Source organism: Canis lupus, chromosome 14 (genome assembly GCF_003254725.2).
Source record: "Canis lupus dingo isolate Sandy chromosome 14, ASM325472v2, whole genome shotgun sequence".
Classification (NCBI taxonomy): domain Eukaryota; kingdom Metazoa; phylum Chordata; class Mammalia; order Carnivora; family Canidae; genus Canis; species Canis lupus.
Window position 1 is genome coordinate 20949802 of NC_064256.1, and position 18498 is coordinate 20968299.

An 18498-nucleotide genomic window follows, 5' to 3' on the forward strand; every position below is an offset into this window, starting at 1 on the left:
CCCTTCCATCGAGTTCTACAGCTTTACTCTCTACTACTTCTCAGACTTCTCCAAAGCTTCATTTTTCTCTTCCACTCCTATGGTCCATGGGGTTGTGCCATCAACCTCTACTCTTCCTCCCAGGATGCTCTCTGTGGAATACCTTTACCAATTCTATGGATTAAGGCACAGTGTGGCAGCCTGTTTCTATCACCCACCCATCCCCCTCTTGAATTCCATTTTGTGCACCAGACAGATCCACCCAAGTGTCTAATAGAATCTGCAATCACCAATTTACTATTTTCGCATATCCAATTTTTTTTTCCTACTGCATTCTCTCTAAGACATCACAATATACCCAAGGGCCTAAAGCAGAACTTTCATCATTAACATTACCAACTTTCTCCCCCTCATCTCCTAGATCCAGCCTTTCACCAAGACTGTCCATTTCCCCACTCATATTTATCACCTTATACCTGTAGTATTGCTAACCTTCTTGATAGTTTCTCTATATCCATGTTTGTGCTGTTCCCCCTGGACGCCTAGCCAAATAATCTTTCTAAATGCAGAGATCACATTTCTCTGATCACTCCACTACCTGGATTAAAACTCCCTGTTGCCTCTAAGAATAAAAGTCTATACTACTTAGTGTGGTATTCACAGTGAAAGTGGCAAATTTACTAAAAGTCACCTTGCTAAAGAGCCAACTCAACTACCTGACAAATTACCCAGCACAGAGCAGCTAAATAATATGCACAAAGCCTCAGAGCCCAGTTTTCGGGTGGCCAGAGTTTGAACCCAGGTGGTCTGACCTCTGAGCCCATGTTCATAACCTCCATTCTATGTTCCTTCCTGCAGTGACAATGACATAATAGCAATGAGGAAAATCAGAATGATACATTCTGGACATTTATGTGCAGCATAGCTTCTGCTTTCTGACAGTGTATGTTCTTATAGGGAACAGTGATCATGGCTAGCTCTCAATTTGTGTTTCTTATGCTCAGGGCTGTGCCAACTGCTCTGAAGGCATTATCACATTTTGGCCTAGTGCCTCAGACAAGACAACAGCCTTTAGGATCTCCATTGGGCAGCTGAGGAAATTAAGCCTCGGAGAAGCTAAGCAACTTGCTAAAACTCAGCTAGGATGTGGTAGTGTGGGGATTTAAACTCAAGTCTTTTGGCACTTCAGGGCATATTCTCCTTGACGTTGCCCTTCACAGCAGACTCATGAATCTGAAACCAAGAGAGGTTATAAGTGCCAAATGATAGGGTGCAGATGGCTTGTGCTTTCAGAGGTCAGTGGAGGTCGGGATCTGTCTCTGGAAGCCAGGGATTTAGGCAATTGGAGGGGAGAAGGGTGTATTCTAGGCAGAGTGTCAAACAGATGATGTGAAGAGCCCCATTTTATCCTACTGGGGTATAGGAAAACTGAAGAGGAGTGTAATCCCTCACAACCGGACTCTCATCAGCCACCAAGTGGGCTGGTGTTCTCTCCTCTTGAACCTCCTTTCCTTCATTTTAATTAAGTTTTTCATTTTAATTCCAGTATAGTTAACATACAATGTTATATTACTTTCAGGTGTACACTATAGTGATTCAGCCATTCTGTACATGACTCAGTGCTCATCATGATGAGTGTACTCTTAATCCCCGTCACCGATTTCCCCGCATCCCCCTTCTGGGAATCATCAGTGCGTTCTCTCTAGTTAAGAGTGTGTTTCTTCGGTTTGTCTCTCTCTTTTTTTTCTTTTGCTCGTTTGAAGAGGAGCATAATCCTTCACAACCGGACTGTCATCAGCCACCAAGTGGGCCAGTGTTCTCTCCTCTCGAACCTCCTTTTACATTCAAACAACAGAGCATGCAGTGCATGATCATGCAGAGAGTAATGTAAGCAGGGCTGGCCCAGCCACTTCCCGCCAGTGTGTGGGTGGTCTGTGAGCATTCTCGGGTGTACGCACAGAAATTAGATCCAAGCCTGAGGAAACACTTAGCTCGGCTTGTTCACTTGTTCAGAGTCTGGAAATTACACAGGAACCTTATCTGACACATTTCTCAAAGGCAACTTCTACTGTGTTCCCAAGGCAGTTGATAAAGCTCCCGGAGGAGTTGGGAGGGCCAGCATCTGTGGGGCCGGTCCCAGCCTAGCCACAGTCTCTGATGGCCATATTGACCACGGATGGATTTATTTCCACAAAGGGTTCTGTGTGATGGAGGTTTTTTTTTTTTTTTTTTTTCTTTTTTTTGCAAGAACTGAAACTGTAAAGGGCAAAAACTCTACCATGGAGAAACCACATTTACTTTTCACCATTTTTGTGTAACCTGCTCATCTACTCTATAGGGAAAGATTTGCAATTCTGAAAAAGCATATTTTATATAGAGCATGAGAAAGAGGAATTGGAGGGACAGCTGGGTGGCTTAGTTAGTAGGGCATGTGACTCTTGATATCCGGGTCATTGAGTTCAAGCCCCACACTGGTCATGGAGACTACTTAAAAAGAAAGAAAAAGAACAAAAGAAAAAGGAATTAGAACCCTCAGCTCCTACATCATAACCTTTTTATGAGGTTCAAAGGACCAGGTTTATATGCTTATGGGATGAAGACTTCTGAATGAATCTAGATTCAATTCAATAATATTGAAATATTGAATATTGAAAATAATATTGAATTTTCAATAATATTGAAAGAAAAAGAGAGGCACAGTTTTGGAGTATAGAAGTGGCATGTATGCCTACGGTGTTTTACCTGAGTGGAACAGAGGGGAGAAAAAGAAATAAACTGTAAGATTTCTGCATATCTTCACTTTGCTCTTCTGGGCTTCTAGAAGAACACTTAAACTTTGCAATGTGTGCCAAATATCCACCAAACATTATTCCCTGGAAGAAACTGGGCCACTTGGGATTATGTCAGCTCTGCCATTCAGTGACTGTAGTTGAACAGTGTGAGTCAATAATACTATCCACATAACACATGACAGCTCTTCCAGACTTTATAAAACCACACTCATGACCTTACACCTACCATATACTGTCCCCTTACATGGAAATTGCATCCTCCAACCTTGCAATCACCCAGCATACAAAGCTGAGTAATCTTTGATAGTTCATTTAATTTCCACATCCAATCAAATTTACAGTAACAAGAAGACTCCTGTAGACACCAATGCAAACCCACTAACGTGGATTTGACCCTGACTTTATGCCATGCCCTCTACTTCTTCCTTATATTAGAGGATGGCTTCCTAATTGATCTTTCTACCTCCAATCTCTATACTGTTGAGTCATTATAAGTACTTTGATCAGATTAATATTTGTAAAGATTACTTATCAACTCTCACTATCACACCTGGCTTGTCTTTGCTTCACCTTCCTCATTCATAAAATGATAATAATAATAATACCTAGCTCACATGCTTATTGTATTATATGAGTTAATGTATTTATGGCAGTAGGACTTTAAAAATGTCTAGTATGTAAAAAGGTTTCAATAAATGTGACATCATAGTGAAAGCAGTAGTAGCAGTAGTAGTAGTAGTTGCTGAATATAACTTCTGCCATCCCCAGAGTGAAGTCTAAAATCATCAGCCTGTACTTAGTAACCTCTGTGACGATGCTGAGGCATTTCCAGCCCTTTCTTCTTGTTTACAACTTCATATAACCTCCCTCTCAGCCAAATGCTACAAGCTGAAGTCTCCTGAACATGCTGTATACTGCATTTAGTTAAGAAGACTTTACCTCTGGCTAGCATAAGCAAAAAAGGAGATTTATTGGAGAGGCTCTAGCATGCTTAGGGAATCCATGGAAAAGATGAAGAACAGGGACTCAGGAAGAGTACAAGTCTGGGCCACTTGAGGGATCCCACCAACAGGATGCTGTCATAACTTGACTCACTTGCCAGCCCACAAGTTCTGTGTCTCAGTTCAAAATGTGCAATAGGCTGTTCGGAAGATGTGATTTGCTCTGGGTCACGTATCAACCCTGCAGTGAACTAACTGTCCCTGAGAAGTTAGATACCTGTGTATTGAGGTAATCTCCAAAGGTGGGAGAATCACTATGAACTGGACAGATAGCCCAGATGAATCTCCAGCAGTCATATTGGTACCTTTGTCCAATTCCCCACCTCTTCTCTCCCGATAACCTACCCACTGACAAGGCCCAATGCATGTCGCATTTCTTCTTAGAAGTCCTTTCCAGTTTCTTTCCCTTCCACACCCATCCCAACTAAACTGGTTCTCTTCTCCTCTGTACTTTTAAGGAAGCTTGTTAACACTTCCACCTTAGCATGTATCATGTCCTGCCTTTATGTTTGCATTATAGTTATGCATACGTGTGTCTTACCTCCCTCTCCTTCAGGACGAGTTCCTATAGAGCAAAGCAGGTAACTCTTGACACTCTTGTCCCACATTTCACCTGGCACAGCACCTTAAATATGCATAGGAGGCACTGGACACACACCACAGTGGACTGGAAGGGACATGACTTTTGAAGCCAAACAGACTTCAAGTAAGGCTCTCACTTCTTCATTTATTAGCAACATAACTCAGAACAAGTTACTTATCCTGAGACCCTTGGCTTCTTCATCTGTAGAAAGTGGGAAAACCACTTCAACTTTTGCAAGGACCAAATGAGTTAATGTATCACCAAGCTCAGTGTCTGGCACACAGTGGGCACTAAAAACATGTTGATTTCTTCATCTTTGATAAATGTCAAATTTTACTTCTCTGTAAGAACAAACAGCTTGAGAGAATATCTGGTTATTTTCAGGTAAAATTCTCCTAGGTTAAAGGTTGGATAATCCAACCTGATGAGTAATTATTAACTTCATAACTGTTCATATTCCCTTCAAAAGTCATAATTTTAATATTCAGGATTTAAATAATTGTTCAGAGATTTACTTTTCACTTGAGAATAAGAAAATATGACTAGTCATATTCAAACAAACAATGGAAAAAGACATGAGGAGACTTTGAAATCAGAAAAACTTGCATGAGATAGGAGTTAAATCAGTATCTTTAGGATTTATGATGCCAGTTATAGAAATAATGCCAAAGGCATTTCCCTGGTACTTTACTAAAACTCTCCCTATTTACAAAAGGAGATTTTAAAGCCAAATAATTTCAACTATTTTTTTAATGGAAAAAAGAAAAGCTACAAGTGGGAGCCAACGATGAGACCCAGATGTGAAGCTGTGGGATATTATTCCAGACACATCTGGCTGCTCATTGGCCACTATGGTAGGGGTGTTGATGTTTATAGAGTTGCCTTTCACATGTGACATAGTTAAACTTCAGATGGACAGTCTGGAGACTTCTGTGTTTATCTGGATATTAGTTTCTTTGAATGGGCTTTGAATCAAAGGCCTTTCCTAATGGGCTTTTGATTCAGCCACTGAGGAGCGTTTTCTAATAAAGAATGATTACTTCCCCTGGTGGCCACATACATGTGTCTTGTTGTAGGATTATACTTCCTCTGCATCAACCAGCAAGTTGTAACTCCCTGCAGCTTTCTTAAGTCGAGACTGCTGAATAAATGAATTAAACCACCCAGAAGACTCAGGTTTAATCATTTTCGATAGAAAAAAAAGTTGAGGTTTCATAATTTATAAGGGCCATCTTCTGTTAAATATGTATATAGCATAGCAAAAAAGAAGGAAAAAAATAAGCTATCTATGAGCAAAGAGTGAGATGGTATACTATAATCCTGATGCTATTGTTAATGGGGCTACCTCATGGGAATGCCAGGTAGGAATGGCATTTTCATGAAATGCATTCTAACTCATAAATACTCCCCACAAGATTCCTCCCCAGTTTGTTTAATTAAATACACAGCACAGAGGGTAAGTAGGTATTTCTATTCACTTTAGAGTCATTATTTTACTGGTTGTGGTTCTTGCACTTATGCCTCTAGTTGTTGGCATTATTTGACAATTAAGGATCAAATATAAGGTCTTTCTACTGAGCACAGAGTCACTAAAAAGGACCATTTGTATTTCAGCAGATTTCGACACAAATTGATTATGTGCTAGGAGTTATACTAGATGTAGAAGTTAATTAAAATAAATCCCTACACTCGGAGAGCTTATAGACTAGTAAGACACACAGGTGGGAAAAAAATCATAGCATAATTTGACAAGTGCTTTAATGGAGGAACGCAGATAATGCTAAAGGAACCAATGAGAGGGAAGGAGGGGTGATGGATGGTTAGAATTGTCTGGAGGATTTGATGCCTGAGTTAATGTTAGAAACAACACAAAAGAGGCATTCCAATAAGATTGAGGATTAAACTCCTAGTCACAGAGGCTATACCTGGGAGGCTCAGAACTAGCCCATGAGGCTGGGTTTCGAGTACTAGGTGGGGGGCGGAGGATGGATGGTTGGTAAGAGATTGAGCAGAGGAGCTAGAGAGTGACAGATCCTAAAGGATTCTACATGACTTGGATTTAATATTGAAAGTGAGGATGAGCCATTAAAGTATTTTGAACAGAGGAGTGATGTGGCCATCCGTATGTTTTGTAAAGTTATATTGACAAAGGATAGTGAGTGGAGTAGGTGAGAGGAGGCCCTGGCAAGCCTGCAAGCCAGAAGCCATTCAGGAAGCTCTTGCCTTTATTCAGATAACAAATTAGTTTAGGAGGCCCTCACCTTGAGGATGGAAAGTAAACATACATTTGAAAGGTATTAAGGAAGAAGAACGACACAGTACATGGGGGTGAGAAAGAGAGAGGAATAAAAATGAACGTGGAGTGTCTGATTGGGGCAGGTAGGTGAATGTTAGTGAAATACACTCCAAAAAGGATACACTAGAAGAGCAAGAGATTTTTGTAGAAGGCAACAAACTCATTTTTTTATGCATCGCATCTGATGTGTCTGTAGACAGCTCGGAGATATCTCCAGTATGCAAAAGATCTGCAGCTGAGAAAGATATCAAGCCTAGAGATACAGATTTGAACATTGTCAGCATATTAATGCGTATTAAAGCCTTTGGAGTAGATGAGATCACCCAAGGAGAATGTATGGACAGAGACCCAAAAAAGGGCAGAGAAAAGCCCACTGCCCCCACCCTGAAGATAGGTATTAGAAGGAGATCCAATACGGACTAAAAAGAACGATCAGAAAGAGAATCAGGAGAGAAAGGTGTAATGGAAGCCAATATCGGAGAAAGGAGTAGTCCAAATGTCAGATAATGTAGAGAGGTCCAGTAATGTGTCCATATGGTAGATATTGGTGACTATGGCAAGCACACGTGGAACATTGGAAGCAGAAACCAGATTGCAATAGGTTGAAGTAGTAGCTGGTAATAAGTATGCCACAACTTAAAAAGAAAGTGCCATTTAGATTACATAATATAGCGTCTGTGTGTAGGAATAAGGAAGTTTCCTTCGTGTTGTCAACTTGACATAATTCATCCTTGTGATCTCTTCCATCCAGTACCCTGAGCTGATGGTCGCTTCCTACAACAACAACGAGGATGCTCCTCATGAACCAGATGGAGTGGCCTTGGTTTGGAACATGAAGTTTAAGAAAACCACACCAGAATACGTCTTCCACTGTCAGGTAGGAGTCAGCATAGTAAAAATAACTCATGTCTCCTACTAGACCAAATATAGTCCATGCTGTCTTGCATCTGTCTTATGTGGAGAGGAAGAACAAGTTTAAAAATGGAATTGTTGACAATTTTGGAAATTCCCCCACAGTAACCTAATGTTTGGGGAAAGTGGCAACTCTCTCCAAACAGTTAGGAAGCCCATTTGGGGACTGTGTGTCATTTTCTTTCTATTTAAAACAGCCCCCCTGAGGATGAGTTTATAAAGAAGTCGCACTTATGAAGAAATCCTGGTGTACCACTTCCTCTGCCTAGCAGCAACATATGCTTGCCCACCCACATGGACATCCTCAGCGCACTACCATTTCCAGCATCCTCCTCTCTGAGAGAGGGAGTTCAATGGAATTTTGCCAATTTTAAGTTTACGGGTGCCATCTTGCTTCCAGATAATATATTTTCATAGCTGATGTAGGCAGACACTTATCATGAATCTTGAATTGTTGAGAAATATAGATGCCATGTTCAGTTTACGAGGGCAAAGATTATTACAAATGGTTTTGGATATTTTACTCCTCATGTCTCTTGACACATTTGTCTTCTTTTCTATTCAATGTAATACAGGCTGAAATGTGTTTTATACTTGCCCACATTCAGCTTTGCTCCGTTGCCATGACTCTGCCTAAATAATAGGCGTCTGCACTGGCCAATACACCAACCTCTTTATTAATGTCCCTGTCCTATGATTATGCATAGGAAAATGCAAAACAAACATTCCAGCTCAAAGTTTTAGTTCATCAAATACTACAATTCAGAGGTAGAGTGGCAGATTACTCTGTCAATACATCAGTTGAAGAGAGTAGGTAAATCTGTCGATATTTGGAAGCTTAGTGACATTTTTTATCTAAGAGCTGAATAGCATTTTGAACTCAAATATGTTTAGACTTGAGAACATTATCAGATATAATTTGGGGAACAGGAGCTGCTGGAATAAAAGTCCCAGCTTCAACCTGATTGAGTAACCTCTAACTCTGGCCAGATTTTTCTAATTTACTATCTTAAAAACAACAAGAAGTCTAGATCTGCATAGTAAATAACCTTTATTTTTTTGAACCTTTGAAATAAGAACAGTTTTTTCTTTCCTTTTTTTTTAAAGATTATCAAATTTGTCAGTTTGATATGCTCTTTCTGTAAACATAGAAGCACAAAATCCTAATTTTGTTCAGTTTTAAGAGGTTTGCCGAATTACCAGGAAAATATTGAAAGGGCTATGGGATAAGCAGAAGCACATTTTTGAAAAACAGTGCCACCTAAATTATTTTGATATTACAAAAAGCTTATTTTGATTTTTAAAAATTATGAGAGGTAACACATTTTATTATTTTGGTCAATGCACATGTTTAGCATAATTAATTTTTTAAATGATACTATCAGTAGCCTGTGACAATAACAGTTTGGTAATATGCTTAAAATTCACAGCATTGCATAGTAAAGAAATTAGTAGAGCCTGATAATGCTGAGTGAAGAAGCAGACTTCCAAGGTGTTTGGAATTAACTGGAATTTTAAAATTACCTATTTCATCATACAGTGGTTAATACCAGTGTTGATTGAAAGGAGCATCCTCTTTCTTGTCTTGGTATCTTTGGGATCATTTCCTGAAGAATTCACCAACACACATTTAATTTCATTATTAGTTTCTCCCTTAAATGATCCAGTGTATGTATGTTGGGAGAAAATTAACTTCTGATAAAAAAAAAAAAAGAAAGAAAGAGAGAAAAGGAAGGAAGAAAGAAAAGTCAGAAGTATTCTCAATATCTGACCAAAGATGCTGACTAAAGTATCTCTGTATTCCTTAAATCCCTACTATTATCTTCACTTCTTCTGGAGATTAGAGGCAGGTAGGGGTTCTAAATTTTGCTCAGCATTCTCCCTGTGAGAAAAGTAAGGATTCTAATACTTTTAAACTTTGGGGTTGATTAAATAACATGTGTAAAACATGTGAACACTGATATTCTAGGCATCAAAGAAAAGCTACAGAATTTAACCACATGCTTAAAGATATTGAGAATCATGATTGTGCTACTCAGATAGAAATGATAAGCAGTTCATATAAATGACCCTTCATATTCATAAAAGACACATTTACAAAATCTTATGAAAACCTAAATCCTGGGGATCCCTGGGTGGCGCAGCGGTTTGGCGCCTGCCTTTGGCCCAGGGCGCGATCCTGGAGACCCGGGATCGAATCCCACGTCGGGCTCCCGGTGCATGGAGCCTGCTTCTCCCTCTGCCTGTGTCTCTGCCTCTCTGTCTCTCTCTGTGTGACTATCATGAATAAATAAATAAAATCTTTAAAAAAAAAAAAAAGAAAAGAAAACCTAAATCCTGAATATATTTCAGTACTTATTTTCTGTTATCAAATTATTTATCTTAAACTGACCTAAGTATAGGGGGTAGAATGTATCACCAGCTTCAGAAAGGTGAAAGGGAAAGAGCTTTGATTCCTCTCCCAAGAAAAGGGAAAAGGAAGAAATGAGCAGAGCAGAAGTCGTTATAAAGCCCTTCTGAGGATCCCTGGTATATTAGACATCTCTAGAGAAACAGAATCAATAGGATATAGATAGAGAGTATAGAGACAGAGACAGAGGTTTAGGATTGGTACTTCAGGAAACTGGCCTTTGCTCTGAAGGCCTTAAACTGATTGGATGAGGCCCACCTGCATAATAGAGGATAATCTACTTTACTCAAAGTCTACTGGTTTAAATGTAAATTACATTTAAAAAATACGTTCATACCCACATTAGACTTGTATTTGACCAAAACCCCAGGTACCATAGCCTAGCCAAGTTGACACATAAAATTAACCATCATACCTGAATTTTACCTCATAGCAATCTAAGAAACCAATATCTTTCATAACTCCTGAAGTCTTAGTAATTCCTTATTACTTTGGGCTAATAAGCAAATATACCTAGAAAGATCAACTTAGAAAGTATTAGATTTGAGTGAATGGGAGCTTTCATGAGAGATGAGAAAAAAATAGTAATTTGAGGACATGGAGAATATGTCTGTGACCTTGAATTTATGGGGGAAAAAAAAGATACTGGGATACCAGAATGGCTCAGTCGGTTACGTGTCTTCCTTCGGTTCAGCTCATGATTCAGGGTTCTGGGATCGAGACCTGCATCAGGGTTCCTGCTCACCCAGGAGTCTGCTTCTCCCTCTCCCTCTGCCTCTCCCCATTCCTCATGCTTTCTCTCTCACTCTCTCTCAAAAAAATAAATAAAATCTTTTTTTAAAAAGATATTAACATGTATTGAGAATCTACTCTACATTCATTGTCATAAATCCCTGTTACTCCTCAGATGAGAGCCTGCAGCTCAGAGAAGCCGTGAAACTAGGGAAGGTTAGCAAAGCCAAGTTTGAAGCCAGCTCTTTTTCACTTCAAAGCGCATGTATTTCCTCATACCACATTAATAGGACATTCAGCCAGGTAATATCTCTAGGTATATGGCATGGAGGACAGAAATGGAACAGAACTCTGTTCTCCATCTTAATTGATTACTGCAATCACCTGCCCAGCTTTAAGAACTACTGATGCCTGCATCTCAGGAACAGAGATTCTGATTTCATTAGTCTGGGGTCCAGCCTGGTCATTTTTAAAAGCTCCCAGGTCAGGAAGCCTAGGTGGCGCAGTCGGTTGAGCATCTGACTCTTGGCTTTGGCTCAGGCATGACCTCAGTGTCATGAGATTGAGTCCCCTGTTGGGCCTTGCACTCAATGCAGAGTCTGTTTAAGACTCACTCTCCCTCTCTGCTCCTCCTCTCCCCTCCCCTGCCCCTGCTGCACCCGCACTCTCTTGAATAAACAAATAAGTCTTATAAAAAAAAAAAAAGTAAAAGTTATCAGGTCATTTGAATATGCAATAATTGTTGGAAACTACCAGGATGTAGAGGAGAGATGAAGAAAGGGGATGATAATGTTACAAAACTGAATAGTTTTTTTATTTGGAAGTGTGTGACTTTTCTTCTTGCCCCGCATGTCCCTTTTCCTCTTTGGTCCAAGCTGGGGTTCTCTTTCTTGCCCTTTATTACTCTGATGGTAATCTCCTACCTGACTCAAACTGAGAAGTTTCCTAACCAACTCTCCCACCCCACCCCACTTCCCCACCGCCACCCCCAGACACGCACTTGCCTTCTCAGCTCGCTCACTGCTAGGATCTGCCTCCTTGGCGAGTGATCAGAAGATCCAGAGTTATTTTGCCAGGAAAGGGCTCAAGACCACATTGAACACAACGTAGGGAGAACGTGAATTAGAAGTACCATTTCTTTTGGGATAGTGATACACCTTCTATAGTGGATATCCATGGAGTTAGGATAAAAACCAGGTTATATAAATGGCTCCCAAAAGAAAACCTAAGTGTTGTAATACTGAGTGTGTGGTCTAGCGGGAGACTAAACCAAGTGTTACTTGGGTAGCCAGAGAAGTCATAGATGAGTTAATGGATGGCCATTGGAGATAAGGGCAGTTTGGTGACTGACTATGCACTGAACTCAAATAATTATAGGGATAATCACATTTGTCTGTATTTTATATTTTAACAGCACTTCTCCCTTCATTATTTCATCGATCTCACAACAGGGAAGTGGCAAAAATGTTATTCTCTTTGTTGTACCTGAAGCTTTCCATGGTTTCTGAGCAGTAGAACCAATCCTGGAACTGAGGCTTGTTCTACCAGCTACATCATGCCATTGGCCAGGCCACATTCCACTGTGATTGGGCAATGTGGGGCTTGAGAGCAAAGGCTGTGCTGTTCATTCAAGGTGTATTTTTGGCAGCCTGTCATTTTATGACGTTGGTTAGATGGTCCTAGAATTGGCTCTCCTTACCATCTTCTAAACCTAAAGGGGAATTTGGAGAGCCCACAGAATTATAATACATGTAAAATAAAACCAAAACCCCTACTTATAGACCTATCGCTTATCTTCTGTATCCTTTCTGATCTTTGGTAAAGTTTATTTACTACAACCGGTCCCTTCTAGACGCTGTCTCACTGAAATCAGATAGTTTGAGTGTGCTTCCATCGTTCTCCTGTGTTGTTTCAATAATTTCAAAATTAGACAGTTTGCTTAGTAGGAAGGAGCATGGATAGGGAGAAGCCATGGGTGCCTTATGATGATTATACTGGTATCATTTTAGAATATTGCATTAGTTATCCATTTCTTGCTGATCTTTGTGGATTGTTCATATTTTTTGAAACAGCATAATTGCAAACAAATCCAATGGCTCAGAAAAATATCATTTCAGACACTAGAAAGCAAATGCACAAGACACAGACATCAGTTCAGTGTTCTTTTCCAAAGACTGACAGGCTTTTAGCCGAATCATAAAAAGGTTGCAGTATAAAGGCTCGTTTCTCCCCGTTAAGAATAGCAAGGCCAAATACCCTTTACTTCCATAGGCAGTTTCATGTCTTTGCTAAACTGAATTTTTAGTGTGGGCTCTGGTCCTGCATTTTCTATTTTCATTTCTGTAAGAGCTGTCCATACTTGGAAAACATCAGTGGACTGTGCATAGAAATCAGCCAGTCAGCCCCACCACACAGTCTGGCAGGGCTCCTGCCATCTTCTGTAGTGGCCTCCACACACTGTCATTAGATTATGCATTCTGACCACCCTGCATTGCTTACCCTGGTGTGGTCTTTCTCTTTCAAATGGAATGAATAGAATCAGAAATATAGATCTTAGAATTATCTGCATTGAGGTAAGTGGAAAAGCTATATTTAGAGGCTTGGCTTGGTCAGAGGTTTTTATTTTTACTTTTATTTTTTCCTGATTCGGTTTCTTTGTTCTTAACATTTTCTTTTTAAAGATTTGACAATGACCTGAAACTGACAAAGACCTGAAACCCTCCTTATTTCAGAGGGAAAGCAAAATGTGGAATGATACTAATTTCATTTTTATCTGTGTTTAAAATCCTCAGTTAACTTTCTTCCTATATATGGTTTTGCTTCTCATTAAGATTTTATAAAGGGTACAGGTAAGATTGCAACTCATGGCTTTCACCATCTAGAGTGTTTGGTTCTGGGTGAGGTTCCCTATTGACTTGAAGAGAGTTGCCCCATGAAGAGTGATGGTCCCACAGGAGGGAATGTGGGCTGGGGTTAGGAGGGGGACGAGAACCTCTGCTTCTAGCTGACCACACTGCTGAGTCACCTGGGGGAGTTGTTGAGGCTTTGTTGTCATGTTGTGGAAAAGAGACTTCCTGCCATCTCTGTGGAACTATGAGGTTTATTGCAATGAACTTGATTTCTTCTCCCATCAATTTTTGTTCCCCCCCGCCAACACACAGCACTGATTGTGGTCCATAATCCAAATCAACCAAACAGCTATGGACACAAAGATATAAATGAATTTAAATGCACTTTCCAAGGAGTATTATGACCAGAGAAGTGTTAGAGTTTGACTTAGGAATTTTTATTTTACTTAAAGGAAGGATAACTTTTGGGCAGCCCGGGTGGCTCAACGGTTTAGCACCGCCTTCAGCCCAGGGTGTGATCCTGGAGACCCTGGATTGAGTCCCACGTCAGGCTTCCTGCGTGAAGCCTGCTTCTCCCTCTGCCTGTGTCTCTGCCTCTCTCTGTGTGTTTCTCATAAATAAATAAATAAAATCTTAAAAAAAAAAAAAAGGAAGGATAACTTTCATATGGCCTGGCTGATAAAAAGAAAAAAGAAAAAGTATTTTTTAGGTTTTTCTCTTGAATACAGCAAGGAGTGGTTATTCAGTAGAAGTCAATAAGAGGAGGCAATTATGAAAATAATAACAGGAAACCTCATTAAAATAGTCAGGAGCTTTCAGCAGGGGGAGCTCTAATGCCCTACTGCTCCCAGTCAGTTGCCGACCCAACAGGAAGAGGCCCACTTGACCTTGCACATGGATACTGCACTACTACTCCAGCTGGAGGAAGAAGCACTTTCCTCATTCCCCCACAGGTAACAGCTCAGCCAATGAAAAGCCACCATACTTGGAACTCCCAACTTACTCCAGTAGACTTGATAACAGCCTTCCCGACTTACCCCTTATCTCCTTAAAAAACCTGCCTCTCCTTTTCCTCTCTACTTGCTTGTAGTTTTGCTGCAGCTTGTTTGTCTTGGATTGCAATTCTCTTTTATTCCCGAATAAACCCGAATTTTGCTGATAAAGTCACTGGCAGCTTTTACTTTTAAGGTAAATAGGATGAAAGAATATAAAGTTCTTTGACAACCAGAGCTACATATTCAAAATGAGTTCCTGGGATGACCCAAAGTCCAAGCAATGAATAGGTGCCTAGTAATTAGAGAACAAAGTCCGTGGACAAAGAACATGCTAACTAATGTAAATAAAACCCAGTTTCCATTGCGATGATGGACTGGAGAAACCCAGAAAAGGACACCTGAACCATTGTTGTATAGACTGTGATACACTTTTCAAAGTATATAATTATGGAAAAACCGAGGAATACATATGATGTAAGTGTGAATTTCAGCTCTTACGTAAAAGATACAGAATATATTATATAGATTGGATGAGGAACAGTAGCATAGCAGCTACTTTATGCCTTTACAAAAAAGCATAGGGAATTTACATGTACATTCTGAAATGAAACACGGACATTCAGAAATACTTCTTTTATGCCAATTGAGTATGATTGGTCCAATGATTGAGGCTTGAGCTAGACACTGATTCTTATTTAGTCAAATAGCAGGAGCTTCTTTTACTCTTTGGGCCTAGGAAGCTGGGAGCAGAGAAAATGCCTACCACTTCTCATTCTTTATATGCCCTCTTTCTGAAATCTGCTCAAAAAAAAAAAAAATAGCACAAGCAGAATTGATCATTGGGATTCATCTAGGGAAATTAGAATTATCAGCAGGGTTATAACAGATGGATTGTGTCACAGACAATTTGTTGTCTGAAAATAGCAATGCATGGGACTGTATACCTTACAAGGAACCAAGTGACCTATTTGATGCAGAGGACATAATGAGAATACACCTTAGAACAAATCCTTTTTAATTGTTTTGTCTTACCATCTCATATTGCAAGTGATCGAGCTGAAGTTTAATATTATTACAAAACCTGAGACTTACCAATGTTTGCTCTGCCCCAGAATTGTGCACATATGACTGAAGGCACAGGACCCCAACAGTGAAGATTTTACTTGATTCCCTAAATGCCTGTCCTTCCTTCCCCATCTCCTGTACTAAAACTGTCCTAACTGGGCTTTCTCCAGTTGTACTTCATCAGAGAATTGCCCCAGGAATTACTAATGCTGTGCAATGAGGGCCAGATGGCAATATGAGCAGCTTTTCTAGCCTGTCCCTCCCCCTGTCCTCACCACTCTACCATCCAGCCATTCACTGAGATCAGAGAAGCCTTGGTCTCAGGAATGGGTTTCTACTTTCTTCTTAGAATTATTGCCAGGACAAAAGAGATTATATAGGTGTATCAGTCTCCTGAGGCTGCCACTAAAAAATGCCGTGGACTGTGTGGCTTAAACAAACAAAAATAACTTTCCTACCATTCTGGACACTGGTAGGTCCAGGATCAAAGTGCCAGCCATTTTGGTTTCTGGTAAGGACTCTCTTCCTGGCTTATAGACACCTGCCTTCTGGATATGTCCTCATTTGGCAGAGAGAAGGAAAAAGAAAGCAAGCTCTTTGGTGTCTTGTAGCATGTGAGGACCTACTCTCATGACCTTATCTGAAGTGGATTACTTCACAATGGCCCCATCTCCAAATAAAAGCATATTGAGTGGTAGGGCTGTAAAACACGAATTTGGCGGGGTGGGGGGGGCGGAATCTGCATGTTTTTAGAGCTTGGAGTTTTTTTTTTTTTTTTTTTTAATTTTTGTTTATTTATGGTAGTCACAGAGAGAGAGAGAGAGGCAGAGACACAGGCAGAGGGAGAAGCAGGCTCCATGCACCCGGAGCCCGACGTGGGATTCGATCCGAGGTCTCCAGGATCGCACCCCGGGCCAAAGGCAGGCGCCAAACCGCTGCGCCACCTGGGGATCCCTAGAGCTTGGAGTTGAGGCTGTTGGCTGGCTGATGAACTCACAAGTGTAGGTAGTGTGCTATATGAGTGGCACGCCTTTCACTAACACAAGAATCTCTGATCCAATGAGTGGAGTTTGATAGTAGTTCTTGCTACAATTGGAATAAAATGTGGGGGATACAATTCAGTGTACAACACAGAATAGCTGAACCTACTCTGCAGACTCTGGAGCAAGAGTAAGGCAGATGGGGTTGATACATGTTTTACTTTCATCCAAGACTGGATTAACATGCCTGTTGAGAGTTGTCCCTCCTAAAGACATATGATTCAGGGCCCCTGTGCATGAGGCTTCCATTCTCTGGAATGGAACATCTTAATATAGGTAGAACCAGGAGTTCTAAAAAGGGAGAAAAAAGGAGTCTTAGAAGGGCAACCCTCTCCCTCAGAGTTATAGATATGGAGGACCCATTCCAGGAAGGGAAACAGTGAACAGTGGAAAGGTGAGTATAGTATTCAGGCCATGTTAGCATCCATCCACTGAGAGTGTTCTAGATTGCTACTACCTCTGAGAGGCTGCTTATACATTTACTTGGCATCTTTATATTCTAAGCACAAGACCCACTTGTGGACTTCAGACCAGCTACTTCTTAAAAATAGACCCTATTAAAAAAAAATCCTATTTTCCCCTCTACAAACCTGACCAAAACCTCTCGATTTATATATGTCTTTAAGTTGCCTAATATTGTTGAACGAAAGAGGTTGTTTGAACATACTGTGTTATTAATAAATTACAGAGATGTTCATATTCCTCAATTGTCACATTAGCATTTTAATTCATTTCAGATAGTGGCTCTCCGCAAAAAGCTATCTTTTCCATTTTTGTGATTAATTCTTGAAATTCCTTGAAGGCATTATTATTGAGGAGACTTTGTGGAGGTAGAACCACCATCCTGACTTCTGGGGGAAGTTTTTTAACCTTTGTTGTAACAAGTAGTCTATACTTTGTGTTTATCATGCTTATATTTGGTTTATAATTTTAAAATGGTACATTCATTATTAGCCAAAGAATTAAAGTGTGTTGCTTTTCTTAAGCAAAAAACTTAGCTTAACCAAGTTTGAATTGTGATCTCTGCATAAATATATTGAGCTCATATCTTACCTGCCACAAATCATTGTTGCTATAAGCATTTTATATCTACACTTTTTTGTTGTGGTCTCTAAAGCTGACATGTCTTCTCCTAATGGCTTGTTTAAAAAAATATTTCCATCATCTATGTCCAGTAAGGTGGGTTATTCAGAAGTACTTCTCTGCTTCTTTATAACTTGGTTTGTCATTATGCTGAGTAGGTAAAATTAAATTTATTCCTTATATACAATGACAAACTTTTATTTCTTTAAAGTAAGTTTTAAAAAATAAAATAAGTTTATTATAAATATGGTCCTCTGAAAAGAGAAAGGAACAGGAGCAAAAATTGTATACAAGTGCCCATACTCGTATAAATATATACACACACACCCAAGATCTAAAATCCTAGTCAAAAGCTATATTTCATAAAAGAGAATTATAGTAATGTTGATGGTTTGCCAAAACCTCAAGCAGTGACAAAATCCACAGAGTGTCCTGAAAAGGATGCCTTTGCAAAACCATGCCTCTCCAGATGGTTTAGATTAGAGATGTTTAAAAACACATGGCAGCATTAGTTTGGTTTAGAATTCATAGTTAATTCAGTAGATAAAATAATGCAAATTCGAAACCCTAGCCTGTATATCAGAAAAATCATCAAATCTTATGATTGCTCTTAGGGGAGGTTGGTATGTGATGTGTTGATTTTTAAATGATCTAATTGAAATAATAAAATTAAGCAAGAAAGGGTAAAAAAAAAAGGTTTGAAAATACAAGAGTATAAGTAAAAACTTTCTTTTCTGCAGAATATTTATTCCTTTGAGCTG

At 39.8% G+C, this 18498-nt stretch overlaps 1 protein-coding gene and 1 non-coding gene across 11 annotated transcripts in view; both read left to right on the forward strand.

Annotated features, from left to right (window-relative positions):
- The window catches only part of DYNC1I1 (dynein cytoplasmic 1 intermediate chain 1), a 440266-nt gene that overhangs the window by 327690 nt on the left and 94078 nt on the right, over window positions 1-18498 (forward strand). For all 10 annotated transcript variants that reach the window (XM_035698496.2, XM_049093605.1, XM_025471296.3 and 7 more), the window contains one exon: window positions 7403-7528. In XM_035698496.2, the coding sequence (XP_035554389.1) occupies window positions 7403-7528 (126 nt within the window). The remainder of the gene's footprint in view (window positions 1-7402; window positions 7529-18498) is intronic.
- LOC112675153 (small nucleolar RNA SNORA62/SNORA6 family) lies at window positions 16558-16708 on the forward strand. The gene has a single exon (XR_003145785.1). It is a non-coding gene; the product is annotated as a small nucleolar RNA SNORA62/SNORA6 family (small nucleolar RNA).